This window comes from Podarcis muralis, chromosome 5, assembly GCF_964188315.1.
Source record: "Podarcis muralis chromosome 5, rPodMur119.hap1.1, whole genome shotgun sequence".
NCBI lineage: Eukaryota > Metazoa > Chordata > Lepidosauria > Squamata > Lacertidae > Podarcis > Podarcis muralis.
The window spans coordinates 94,624,412-94,637,656 of record NC_135659.1 but is presented as its reverse complement, the minus strand read 5'-3'; the positions used below and the strand labels follow the sequence as shown (position 1 = coordinate 94,637,656).

The window sequence follows — 13,245 nt, the reverse complement described above, 5'->3', positions numbered from 1 at the left end:
GCCAGCGAGAGAGAAATCAAGCATGTGTGAATCAAACCATTGTGTGAATGAAATATCAAGTGGTGTGTGTGTGTTTATCAGCCCTGGGCTTTTAGGCAGAAGCCTTGGGACTTTCTGTACTCTGTAGCCTTGACTTAATAGGGAAACTGAATTTTGCCATTCCATGTTCTCAAGGTAGCTACATCCTTCCCTGTTGAGAACAGTCCTCTGCCTGGCAGTGAAGGGCAGTTGCCTTCCTTTGCTTGTGACCTCTTTGTCAACATTTAATATGTCTTGCTATAAATCTGCACATTGGGAGGACAAATTAATACCTTGAAGGTTGCTGCTGGTGGGTTTTTTTTTTTTCCTAAGTTGCCACGATCAGGGCAAAGCAAGTTACAGGGATGTCCTTGTGAATCATGCTGCCCCTAAGCCCTTTTCACAGTTTAGGGTCCCTTTTTTATTGTGCATTTGTCATGATTTGTGAAAATGATGGTATCAGGGCTGTTATATGCGATTCCAGACTGCTTGTACCTGTAAAACCTTCAGGGAAAGACATCTTGCTTCCTTTGCACAGCTCTGGCATCTGCAGGTAGAGCTGGTGTTGTCCCCCACCTGGAATGCTGGAGAGCCACTCCCAGTCAGATTAGATCAGGGGTCAGCAACCTAAGGCCCATGCGCCACAAGCGGCCCATGGGGGTCATTTAACTGGCCCACATGCCACCCCTGAACTGAGCTGCCTGCTCAGCAAGTCCCCACACACTGCGCTAAACCGGCCCAGCGCGGCACGAGGACTCAATTCTGCGGTGTCAAAAATTGTGTCTGTACGTGCACAGACACCAGAGATCATGTCTGTGCAGACACAGATGCCGGAAATAACATCTGCGCAGGCGCAGGCACTGGAAATCGCGGGTGCGCTTGGGAGCGTGCACATTCTGGCCCACAGAGGGATCTCCGCTGGGGTGAACTGGCCCAGGCGAGGTAAACCTTGCCGACCTCTGGATTAGATAATACTGAGCTATGTGGATCAATTTTCTCACTTGGTATAGCGTCCTATGCTACCCTGGTCCTATGTCCTCATGCTATCCTGTCCCTACCTGCACCCCACCCATGTGAACTCTGATGAACCTCCATTGACTATCCTCTGAACTAAGCCTCCCGGAGGAAGCATCACTAAAGTGGTGCCAGAGGCCTCCCTAAGCTGCCTTCGTTGCTGACGCCGTCTCTTTCTCTTAAATCCTTAGAAAATGAGTACCGAGGCAAACTGCTGAGTCAAAGGTGGACCCGTGGAGAAAAGATCAGCAGTTGCGAGACAGCCAAAGGCCTCCACAGCAGGCACATCAAGGTGAGGTCCTCCTTAGAGGGAAGCATCAGTAAACTCACAAAGCCAAGATACTAACACCCTGGTCTTGCTGTGCATTAATTACCAGGAGCACCAGCAGACAATGGGGGCAGGATTTTCCCCAGAAATAAGACATTCATTGAAGCGTTTGCTTGTTGAATTTGTATCCCATTCTTCCACCAAATGGTGCTCAAAGAAGTGAAATATGATTTTAAAAAATACAATAAAATGCAATGATGCAGGAATAAGATGGGTCTGCCAGTGGCTATGAAACAGGAGAGGGGAAGCTTCGAGGTTCCAGAGACATCTCGCTGGTTGTTTTCAAAATACGATGCTGGACTAGGAGGACTTGGTCTGATTCCACAGGCAATTGGTAATGCTCACACACAATAAACACTGCATTGTCACTCTTTCTTGAACCTTTCAACAGTCCAGAGAGGAAGTTGCAATCCCCAATGCATTGACCTGGGACCAAGTCCCACCACAGCTGTCAAAGTTTCCTTTTTTTTAAAGGGAAATTCCCTTATTCCGAATAGGATTCCTCGCAAGAAAAGGGAAAAGTTGACAGCTATGAGTCCCACTGAACTCCAAAGGGCTGGTCTCTGAATTACTGTGTGCATTATTGCACTGTCAATAAGGCTCCTCCTCAACCCAGACTAAACTTGCCTCACTTTGATACTGGTGTCCATTCTTCCTCTGCTTACCTGCCCCATGAACTGAATAGCCCTTACCAGGGTTTTTTTTGGGGGGGGGGGGGGGGGTTGCATGAATTCACACACTTAAATATATATATATATTGATTTAAAGGAAAGCGGTACAATGAAAAGATTGCAGAACTACAACTGACAGTAAGAGCTGTTCGACAGTGGAATTTGCTGCCAAGGAGTGTGGTGGAGTCTCCTTCTTTGGAGGTCTTTAAGCAGAGGCTTGACAACCTTATGTCAGGAGTGCTCTGATGCAGTGGCGTAGCGTGGGGGGTGCAGGGGGGGCCGGCCGCACCGGGCACAACATCTGGGGGTTAGGGTTAGGGGGCGCAAATCCACAGGTTAGGGGGCGCAAATCCACGGGTTAGGGTAGGGGGCGCAAATTACTTGCCTTGCCCCGGGTGCTGACAACCCACGCTACGCCACTGCTCTGATGGTGTTTCCTGCTTGGCAGGGGGTTGGACTCGATGGCCCTTGTGGTCTATTCCAACTCTATGATTCTATGATTCTATGAACTGTTATTTAGTTTTGATTCTCAAAGGAGAAATAAAATGAAAGGACCCTGTATCTCCCCCCCCCCAACCCCCCGGGGAACAAAAAGCAGAGGGATCAATATTTTGAGCAGGAAGAGAAGGTGTTCAGTAGCACCTCCCCGTTTACCATTCCTCCACTCCCAGTTGCAGCCTCTGAGGGCTCACCTACACTTATGGTTGTGCTGTGCCTAGAAGCCACAGGTCCAAGCAGTCTTCCACTTGACCCATACTTTCTGGGCATGGGTCCAAGTGGTTTTCCCCTTGCCCCACTTCTTTCCCAGGGAAAACCCACTCTTTAGCAACAGATCGGAACAAATGGCAATTCAGGGAAACTCCAAATTGCCTGCTTGCTCTGACTGAGCAGTAAAGAGTGCTAAAAAGGGGAAAGCAGCAGGGGAAGAGGAATGGTGGATAATCCTTAAGGCTGGTTATTGAGAGAGAGAGAGAGAGAGAGAGAGAGAGAGAGAGAGAGAGAGAGAGGAGACTGAGGTTGCTTCCAGGCAACCTATTTATTTCACATTGGTCCTGATTTGCTTGCACAAAGTTTGCCTGGAAGGTAATATGATGCCCATTCTATATTGAGCATCCATTCCGATTGGTTTGCTGGAAGGTTATACAATATTGCATCTAGCAATTGTGATCCCACAGTTTCTAGTGCAGTGTTTTTCAACCACTGTTCCGTGGCACATAAGTGTGTCGCGAGATGTTGCCTGGTGTGCCGTGGGAAAAATTGAAAAATTCGAAAGATTTAAAAATTAAGTATTTTATAATTTTTCATATTTCTGTTTACTTACTATTTCATAATAATTATAAACTACTTTCTTTGTGTTTATTTGATTCCTATCCAAGAGAATTACTTTATATATAGTCAATATAGGCACAGAGTTAATTTTTTTCTAATGGTGGTGTGCCGTGTGATTTTTTTCATGAAACAAGTGTGCCTTTGCCCAAAAAAGGTTGAAAAACACTGTTCTAGTGCATTTCCCTGTCACTTTCCTTCCTGCAAACAGTCAGGGGGCTTTTCTTTTCTTTTTGGAATTGGGTCTGCCGTGCAAGGATCTCGAATCTGCTTTAATTGTGCAGCCTAAATTTGCTGATATGCAGTTGAATCCCACCAGCAAAAGAAAGTAAGTGGTCTGACTCTGGCTCTCCCCACCACCGCGTTTCATCTAGCTTGGCCCTAACATTGCTTGAGGCCCTGCATTTATGCTTGGCTCGGGGAGACTGTTTGCAAACTCCCTAAGGCCATAACCAAAGGTAATTTGCTTCCAAAATAGGTTTATTCACCAGTAAAAAGAGAGATAATAAATATCAGCAAGACAAACCCGTGAGCTAAGGAACTAACATAAAAGGTCTAAGATACAGACTTGTCAGAAAGAGACTCCTGACAGGCCAGGTGAAAGGCGAAGTCTTTTGGAAGAGCTAAATGAATTCCTTCATTCATTCCTTCATTCATTAGCAAAGCAACCCTAATTAGAAGTCTCGGTGAAAGGAAAGCAAGTTTTAAAAAGAGAGTGGGTGTTGTTGTGTTAACACAGGAGGGTATTTAAGGAAAGCGACCCAGCTGCAACTTTTTGAAAAGGAGGAAAGGGGAAAGGCGGAACTGTCAAAAGTTCAGGCTAAAGTCTCTTGCCAGAAGATTAGGAGGCTTTTATGAAGGGATACTTCCGGCCTTATCTTGGTCCTCCTGAAACACGGAGCCCTGTGTCCCCCTGGTAACAAGGCATCATCTTGTGGTAGTTAAAACAGGCTCAGTGTAAGACAGCTGAGCCAGCCTGTATCTAAAGACCTGCTGCCAGTTACAGAGGAGAAACCAAACAGGGTGGTTGTTCAGCCTGCCAGAATCCAAACCCTGAAAGGTCTCCTGTTACTTTAAGAGCTGCTGAGGAAGGCCACGCATGGACAGGTGTGGCTTTTGCTCCTCACAGGGCTGCATTGACAGGGGAAGTTGCACCTGGTGGGGTTTCCCCGCTCTCTTCTGTGCAGCTCTTAAAGGTCCAGAGGCTTCTGGGGGCCTAGTTTCCGTAGAGCTCTCACTGGGACATTAAGGTTGGTTTATCAACCTAAATGATGATGATGATGTCTAGTCACCAATAGTGGGCCCAATGGCGAAGAAGGCTATTTCTGCATGTGCTGTAGAGGGAAGTGAGGGGCAGATGGGGCTCGTCAACCTGGGAAGCCAGCCTATCTAGGAGAATAATAACAACAACAACAACAACAACAACAACAACAATAATAATAATAATAATAATAATAATAATAATAATAATAATAATAATTTATTATTTATACCCTGCCCATCTGGCTGGGTTTCCCCAGCCACTCTGGGCAGCTTCCAACAGAATATTCAAATACAATAACCTATTAAACATTAAAAGCTTCCCTAAACAGGGCTGCCTTCAGGTGTCTCCTAAAAGTCTGGTAGCTGTTTTTCTCTTTGATGTCTGATGGGAGGGCGTTCCACAGGACGGGTGCCACTACCGAGAAGGCCCTCAGCCTGGTTCCCTGTAACTTGGCTTCTCACAGTGAGGGAACAGCCAGAAGGCCCTCGGTGCTGGACCTCAGCGTCCGGGCAGAACGATGGGGGTGGAGACGCTCCTTCAGGTATACTGGACCGAAGTAAAACTCTGGTCCTAAACCTCCACTGCCTTATGGGACATAGAATCATAGAATCATAGAGTTGGAATAGACCACAAGGGCCATCGAGTCCAACCCCCTGCCAAGCAGGGGAGAAGAAAAGACCAAGGAGTAAACCTTACACAAATCTGGAGTGTAGTAGCCTTGCGACCTCCTTCTGGCAACTCCAGCAGCCAGGTTGGTACCCAATGTCTTGCTCTGCTTTCCTTTGAATTTTTATTCAGTTTTCTTTTTCATTCATTACATACATCTCATATCCATAACATTTACGACGCATTCCTTCCTCCCTCCCCTCCTAGGCTTCCCCCAACTTCCGCTTCCGGTTTGTTTCTCCTTTCACCCAACTTGCTACCTCCTAAAAGAAAAAGTATGAATAACATATTTATACAATAACATCTAACCTAAAAACATAAAGATGAAAATAAGTACACCATATTATTTCTCTATCTTCTACACATTTTCTAATACTAATGATGTGAATGTTTATTTAAATCCTGCCATCAAGTCTATAGACTTTCTTCGTTTCTGCAAATATATTATAAACGGTTCCCATTCTTTTTCAAAGTTACTGTTGTCTTTTTCTCGTAGTCTCTCTGTCATTTTTGCCAGTTCTGCATAGTTCATCAACTTCTCTTGCCATTGTTCTTTAGTTGGTGTTCCTCCAGTCTTCCAATTTTGTGCAATCAACATTCTCGCAGCTGTAGTGGCCTACATAAATAAAGTCCTCTTTTCTTTCGGTATATCTTGGCCTAAGATACCTAGTAGAATGGCTTCTGCTTTCCTTTGGACCACATCAGAGAGGCGGGAGGGGGGTCCTGTCATCTGGACAGCCCAGGACCTCCTTGCACACTGCCCAGGCTTGCACCCCAGGGTGCTGTTAACACGGTGGTTTGGCTTCACTCCAAGAGGCACACGCCATTGCCTCTCGAGACAGACAGATGCCAATTAAAAAAACAAGGCTAGTCCCTGAATCATCCTGCCAAGTGATGAGAGTTTTGCCACACATGTTCCACCTCCACTATTGGAGGTAGTATGTGTTTGAATGCAAGTTTCCGGGAATCACAACTGGGGAGAGGGCTGCTGTTGCATTCAGGTCCTGTTTGTGGGCTACTCATGAGCATCCGGTTGTTCACTGTAGAACAGGATGCCACTGGCTTGATCCAGCAGGGCTTCTCTTATATTCTTTTGTGCATAAAACTTCAGATTTTGTTGTTGTTTAGTCATTTAGTCGTGTCCGACTCTTCGTGACCCCATGGACCAGAGCATGCCAGGCACTCCTGTCTTCCACTGCCTCCCGCAGTTTGGTCAAACTCATGCTGGTAGCTTCAAGAACACTTTCCCAACCATCTCATCCTCTGTTGTCCCCTTCTCCTTGTGCCCTCCATCTTTCCCAACATCAGGGTCTTTTCCAGGGAGTCTTTTCTTCTCATGAGGTGGCCAAAGTATCGGAGCCTCAGCTTCAGGATCTGTCCTTCCAGTGAGCACTCAGGGCTGGTTTCCTTCAGAATGGATAGGTTTGATCTTCTTGCAGTCCATGGGACTCTCAAGAATCTTCTCTAGCACCATAATTCAAAAGCATAAATTCTTCGGTGATCAGCCTTCTTTATGGTCTACATCACTACTGGGAAAACCATAGCTTTAACTATACGGACCTTTGTCGGCAAGGTGATGTCTCTGTTTTTTAAGATGCTGTCTAGGTTTGTCATTGCTTTTCTCCCAGAGATCATTCTATCATTTTTGAGATTGCATCCCAGTACAGCTTTCGCCACTCTTTTGTTGACTATGAGGGCCACTCCATTTCTTTTACGGGATTCTTGCCCACAGTAGTAGATATGATGGTCATCCGAACTGAATTCGCCCATTCCCATCCATTTTAGTTCACTGATGCCCAGGATGTCAATATTTATTCTTGCCATCTCATTTTTGACCACATCCAGCTTACCAAGGTTCAAGGTTCTTACATTCCAGGTTCCTATGCAATATTTTTCTTTACAGCATTGGACTTTCCTTTCGCTTCCAGGCATATCCGCAACTGAGCGACCTTTCGGCTTTGGCCCAGCCGCTTCATATATTAGTGAAAATATCATGCAGAAATGCATTGTGCTAAGGCGACACGCTCTGCAAAAACATGTATACTAGTGAAAGCTGCATGCAAGTTTGTGTCTGTTACGGGAAATTAGCCCTAAAGTCTTTGTAGATTTTCATTCGGACTTTGAAAAAAGAGAGAGAGATTCACAAACTGATGTGGCAATGCGGAGAAATGGACTTAAGATTTGGGGGGGGGGTGAGAAACCAAATCTGACAGTTTAGCCCACCCTTGTCCTCTTCTCATCAAAAGCAGGCTTCTTCATTGCAAACAATTGGAAGCTCTGTGCGCGCCAGAAGACTGTGCATTATTGTGCCTCAGCAGCCTTGCGCTTGAATGCCAGCCCCACAAATTGAGACGATGGAAGCATTATAATGTCAGGCACAACGCCATGTAGCAGGTTTTCCAATCCGCTTCCCTCGCAACGGAGCAAAAGCTCTCCTGGTCGCACGCAGTTAAATGTTTCATTTGCGCCCTTCATTTCTGCAAATGAAAACTGACAACCCGGCTTCGTTAGGCTGTTTATTACACAGCGGTAATTTTTAATTTGGGGCCTTTGGAGGCGAGAACAGCAATCGCTGGTGCACACACACACAAAAATAAATGTCAAGAGAAATTCTCCAAAGATGTAAAGCTGGGGGTGCCATGTTTGTTGCTTAGTCTACGGAACTGTAAGAGATGCAGCCGGGGAGGAGGAAGGGCATAAGTTGAAACAGCAAACTCCTAGTTAATTCAGCTGTGAATGAGACTTGGGATGGGTGGGATGTCAGGAGAACTTAAACAGAGCAGCTGGGAGGGCCCTAAAGGAAAAAAATGGAGGCGGGGGAGAATGCGGAGATGTCTAAGGAATGTGTAGCTTGGAGCTACTTGATGTATACCAGCTACAGAGCGAAACACACAGGCAGTGCTTTTGCAAATGCATACATTTAAAGCTAGTAGTCTTCCTGCTTCCACTGGTCCCTGTTTTGTTCCCCTGGGCTCTGCACAACCAAGAATCAGACTTCAGAGCCGGAGTTCTTTCTCCCTCTACAACTTCCATCATCCCTGACCATTGCCTAGGCTGACCTGGGATGAGGGAAGTTGAAGTTCAAGAACTTCTTGAAGGCAGCACACTAGCTACCCCCTGAAGTAGGAAATCTTCCCCTACCATTTGGTGGCCGATGGATTATTTATTTATTTATTTATTTATTTATTTATTTTTGTTATTATTGTTATTATTTCTATCCAACCCACCTGGCTGGGTTTCCCCAGCCACTCTGGGCGGCTTCCAACAAAAGATTAAAAATACATTAAAACATCTGTCATTAACAACTTCCCTAAACATAGGGAATACAAAACAAACAAAAAAATTCCTTCCAGTAGCACCTTAAAGACCAACTAAGTTAGTTCTTGGTATGAGCTTTCGTGTGCATGCACACTTCTTCAGATACACTGAAACAGAAGTTGCCAGATCCTTCTATATAGTGAGAAGGTGGGGAGGGGTATTACTCAGAAGGGTGGTGGGAATGGGTGATTGGCAGATAGCTGAGATGCCAATGTATCTGAAGAAGTGTGCATGCACACGAAAGCTCATACCAAGAACTAACTTAGTTGGTCTTTAAGGTGCTACTGGAAGGAATTTTGTTTTGTTTTGACTATGGCAGACCAACACGGCTACCTATCTGTATAGGGAATACAGTCATACCTCGGGTTGGAGTTGCTTCAGGTTGAGCGCTTTCGGGTTGCGCTCCACGGTGACCCAGAAGTAACGGAACATGTTACTTCTGGGCTTCGCCGCTTCCACACATGCCCAGACGGTCAAAATGACATCATGCGCATGCGCAGAAGTGGCAAATCGGGATCCGCGCACACGTAGACTTGGGTTGCGTTCGCTTCAGGATGCGAACAGGGCTCCAGAACGGATCCTATTCGTATCCAGAGGTACAACTGTAGAGGCTTCCAAGGTAGCACTTTGGTTGAAGCCTGCAGGGAAATTGCTCTCCTGTTATGTAGATAGGATATCCCAATAAATATCACATATGCTGTCCTGTAATATGATGTATGGTTGTTGTTTTTTGGTGGGGTGGGGGTTTGCTTCCCCCCCGCCATTTCAATTGCATTTTTATATGCCGTAACCTTATTATTATTAGTATTAGATTCAACAAAGATCTCAAGAAATAGAATATTTAAAAAATTAAATGAAGGCTTTTCTGTATAAACTGCTCTCTTTGGTAGCGCATCCACAATCCACACTGATCATGTTGGCCTGTTATAAAGAATGAACAGAAGAAGAGAAGAAGAGTTTGGATTTGATATCCCGCCTTTCACTCCCTTTTAAGGAGTCTCAAAGCGGCTCACATTCTCCTTTCCCTTCCTCCCCCACAACAAACACTCTGTGAGGTGAGTGGGGCTGAGAGACTTCAAAGAAGTGTGACTGGCCCAAGGTCACCCAGCAGCTGCATGTGGAGGAGCGGAGACGCGAACCCGGTTCCCCAGATTACGAGACTACCGCTCTTAACCACTACACCACACTGGCTCTCAGAAGAAGTCCAAGAAGTCCAAGAAGAAGCCAGTACATCCTATAGTGCCTTGGGGACGCGGGTGGCACTGTGGTCTAAGCCACTGAGCCTCTTGGGCTCGCCGATCGGAAGGTTAGCGGTTCAGCTCCCTTTGCTCTGTCCCATCTTCTGCCAACCTAACAGTTTGAAAGCACACCAATGCCAGTAGATAAATAGGTACCGCTGCAGCGGGAAGGTAAGCGGCATTTCCATGCGCTCTGGTTTCCATCACGGTGTTCCGTTGCACCAGAAGCGGTTTAGTCGTGCTGGCCACATGACCCAGAAAGCTGTCTGTGGACAAACGTTGGCTCCCTTGGCCTGAAAGTGAGATGAGTGCCACAACCCCATAGTTGCCTTTGACTGGACTTAACTGTCCAGGGGTCCTTTACCTTACTTTTTTTTTAAAAAAAACTTATAGTGCATATGAAAAGTTTCAGTAAATATCACCCCCCAAAAATCTACTCTGCATGAGAAGGGACCACATACCACACCATTTTGTATGTCTGCCCCTATTAGACATGGCAGACCATTCTTGTTATGTGGCTGGTTGGTGTCCATGTATGTAGAGCCCACATGGTGAGGACCTGTATGAACTGATTCTTCTACAGCGTTCAACAGAGGTGGTTGGGGCCATTGGAGAGACCCCAGTAATAATGTCACTGAGTCAAAAAGCCTTCCTAGAAAACACGCTTCCTGGCTGATCAGCAACCCTGCTGTATTACCCATGGATGCTCACTATATCAAGGTGGGGTACTGATCCTTAGCTAGTATGAATCAAGACTCACCAGTGGGTTGTGATTTAGGGTTGCCATATGTCCTTCTTTTCCAGGACACGTCCTCTTTTTCAGGGGTAAAATTTCTGTCCGGGTGGATTTTGTAAATTTCTCAAAACATCTCTGGCTATACTTTCTGGATGAGACATAGACATAACTGGTGGCTTTAAGACTTGCTTTCCTCTTCCCTTCTCCTGCCCCCTCAGCAATATATCACAGCTTCTATAGCCTACATATAGAAGGGGGTATTTAAAATAGCATAGCATCCTCTTTTTTGCTCTTCAAAATATGGCAACCCACAGTGATTTGACTTCAGACAGGTCTTCAGGCATGGGGTGCAAAGGTGGAAATGTCCAGTGTGTGTGTGTGTGTGTGTGTGTGTGTGTGTGTGTGTGTGTGTTAATCAAAAATTGTTCTTACCAAGCCTGATGAGGAACAGTTGAGGGAGCTGGGTTTGTTTAGCCTGGAGAAGAGGACACCGAGAGGAGATATCATAACCATCTTCAAATATCTAAAAGGTTGTCACGTGGGAAATGGTGCAAGCTTGTTTTCTCCTGCTCTGGAAGGGGCGGGGGGTTATGACCTGAACCAATGACTTCATGTTACTAGAAAAGAGATTCCAACTAAACATCAGGAAGAACTTCCTGACAGTAAGAACCTTTTGATAGTGGAACAGACTCCCTCAGGAAGTTGTGTCTCTCCTTCCTTGGAGGTTTTTAAGTGGAGCTTGGATAGCCATCTCTCACGGATGCTTTAGTTGAGATCCCTGCATTTTAGGGGGTTGGACTGCATGACCCTCAGGGTCCCTTCCAGCTCTACGAATCTGTGATTCTATGGGCACTTTCCCATCAACTGTGGGTGCAAACTTAGGGATGGAGGAAAGCAGCCTTATGCCTTACAATGGGTCAATCCATTGGTCAACCTAGCTCAACCACACCAGAAGTGACCAAAGTTGTGCCCTTTAGATGTTGTGGATTACAATCCCTGACCATTCCCCATGCTGGTTGGGCCAATGGGAGTTACCAGAACATATGGAGGGCACCACACTGACTACTACTTCTTCTTTTTTTACATATACATTTTTATTAGGTTTTTTTTAACCTATCATTTCCAATAGTCATATAACATAACTTCTTATCTTACATTTTAGACTTCCGTCAACACCTCTGATGATTTTCTGTTCTTGATCACTTATTCTGCATTTCTTAATTTATTACTCTTAATTATCATTGTGGGTTAAACCACAGAGCCTAGGACTTGCTGATCAGAAGGTCGGCGGTTTGAATCCCCGCGACGGAGTGAGATCCCGTTGCTCGGTCCCAGCTCCTGCCTACCTAGCAGTTCGAAAGCCCGTCAACGTGCAAGTAGATAAATAGGTACCACTCTGGCGGGAAGGTAAACGGCATTTCCGTGCGCTGCTCTGGTTCGCCAGAAGCGGCTTAGTCATGCTGGCCACATGACCCAGAAGCTTTATTGGCTCCCTTGGCCAATAAAGCGAGATGAGCACCGCAACCCCAGAGTCGGTCACGACTGGACCTAATGGTCAGGGGTCCCTTTACCTTTAATAGTTCTCCTCATAGTCTTTCTTGCAATGTTTCAAATAGCCATCCTTACAAAACTTCTTGCAATCCTATTGGCGTAATCTGTTCATTACAATGAGTTTTCAAATAGTTTGTATATTTACTCCAGTCTTCTAAGAATCTCTGGTCCCTTCTCTGAAACCCTACAGAGCTGCTTCTAGTAAATGTCAACCAGAAGTAGTCAGAGATTCCACGTTGACTACTTCTGGTTGACACTGAGTAGCAGCAGCTCTGTGGGGTTTCAGACAAGGGATATCCATGGCCATACATAAAATTGCCAGGGATTGAACCTGAGACATTCTGCATGCAGAGCAGATGTTCTGCTACTGAGCTGTGGCCTGCCTTCTTGGTTGCGTGAGTACAGCTGCAGTGAATTAGTGAGCAAGAAAGACAGGGGGGAAATAAGATAAAAAATAAGATAAAAGTGCTTCCCTTGCCAAAGATTGGAACTAAGGAGGTTCCTTGAAAAGTTGCGGACGGCTCAGGGGCACACCCTACAAGCGGGGAAGCCATCTCAAATCACTCATGGCAGAAAAGATTTAGCTACCTTCTGCGCCATCACAAAAACGTTGGGAATCTAAATGCAACGCTGCCCCCCTCCACACACAGAGACAAATACTGTCTCTCTCCTTTTCTTTCCGAGGGGCCAAGGGAATAAGTGCTTTCTTAGTGGTTGTTTCCTTTCATCGTTTCTAAATTACGAACGGGGAAAGGTGATGTAGAAAAGCGAAAGAAGAAAGTCACAGCTGTTGTTGTTCATCAAGAGGCATACATAGTCAGCATCCAGCCCCCATTGTGTTTTCTGCAACCTTTTCTGTTTTCAGGGTGGTATTTTTTTCCCCCCTTTTTCGTTTCTTTTCAAACAAAAATAATTTATCTGCATGGAACCCAAATTGCTAAGGCATGCTTGAAAACCAGCAGAATGTTTGCCAATTTCCCTGGGAAAAGTGACAAAATAAAAGTGAGGGGGGAGAGAGAGAGAGAGAGAGAGAGAGAGAGAGAGAGAGAGAGAGAAAGCCACGCTAGATTTCATTTCAGCAAAAACACACACAGCCGTCCAGCAATCAAAAATAT

The 13,245-nt window shown here is 45.7% G+C and overlaps 1 protein-coding gene across 6 annotated transcripts in view; it reads left to right on the top strand.

The window, feature by feature from the left end:
• The window catches only part of MYT1 (myelin transcription factor 1), a 168,829-nt gene that overhangs the window by 62,731 nt on the left and 92,853 nt on the right, over positions 1-13,245 (top strand). For all 6 annotated transcript variants that reach the window (XM_028735455.2, XM_077929381.1, XM_077929379.1 and 3 more), the window contains exon 2: positions 1,224-1,324. In XM_028735455.2, coding sequence (XP_028591288.2) covers positions 1,224-1,324 — 101 coding nt within the window. The remainder of the gene's footprint in view (positions 1-1,223; positions 1,325-13,245) is intronic.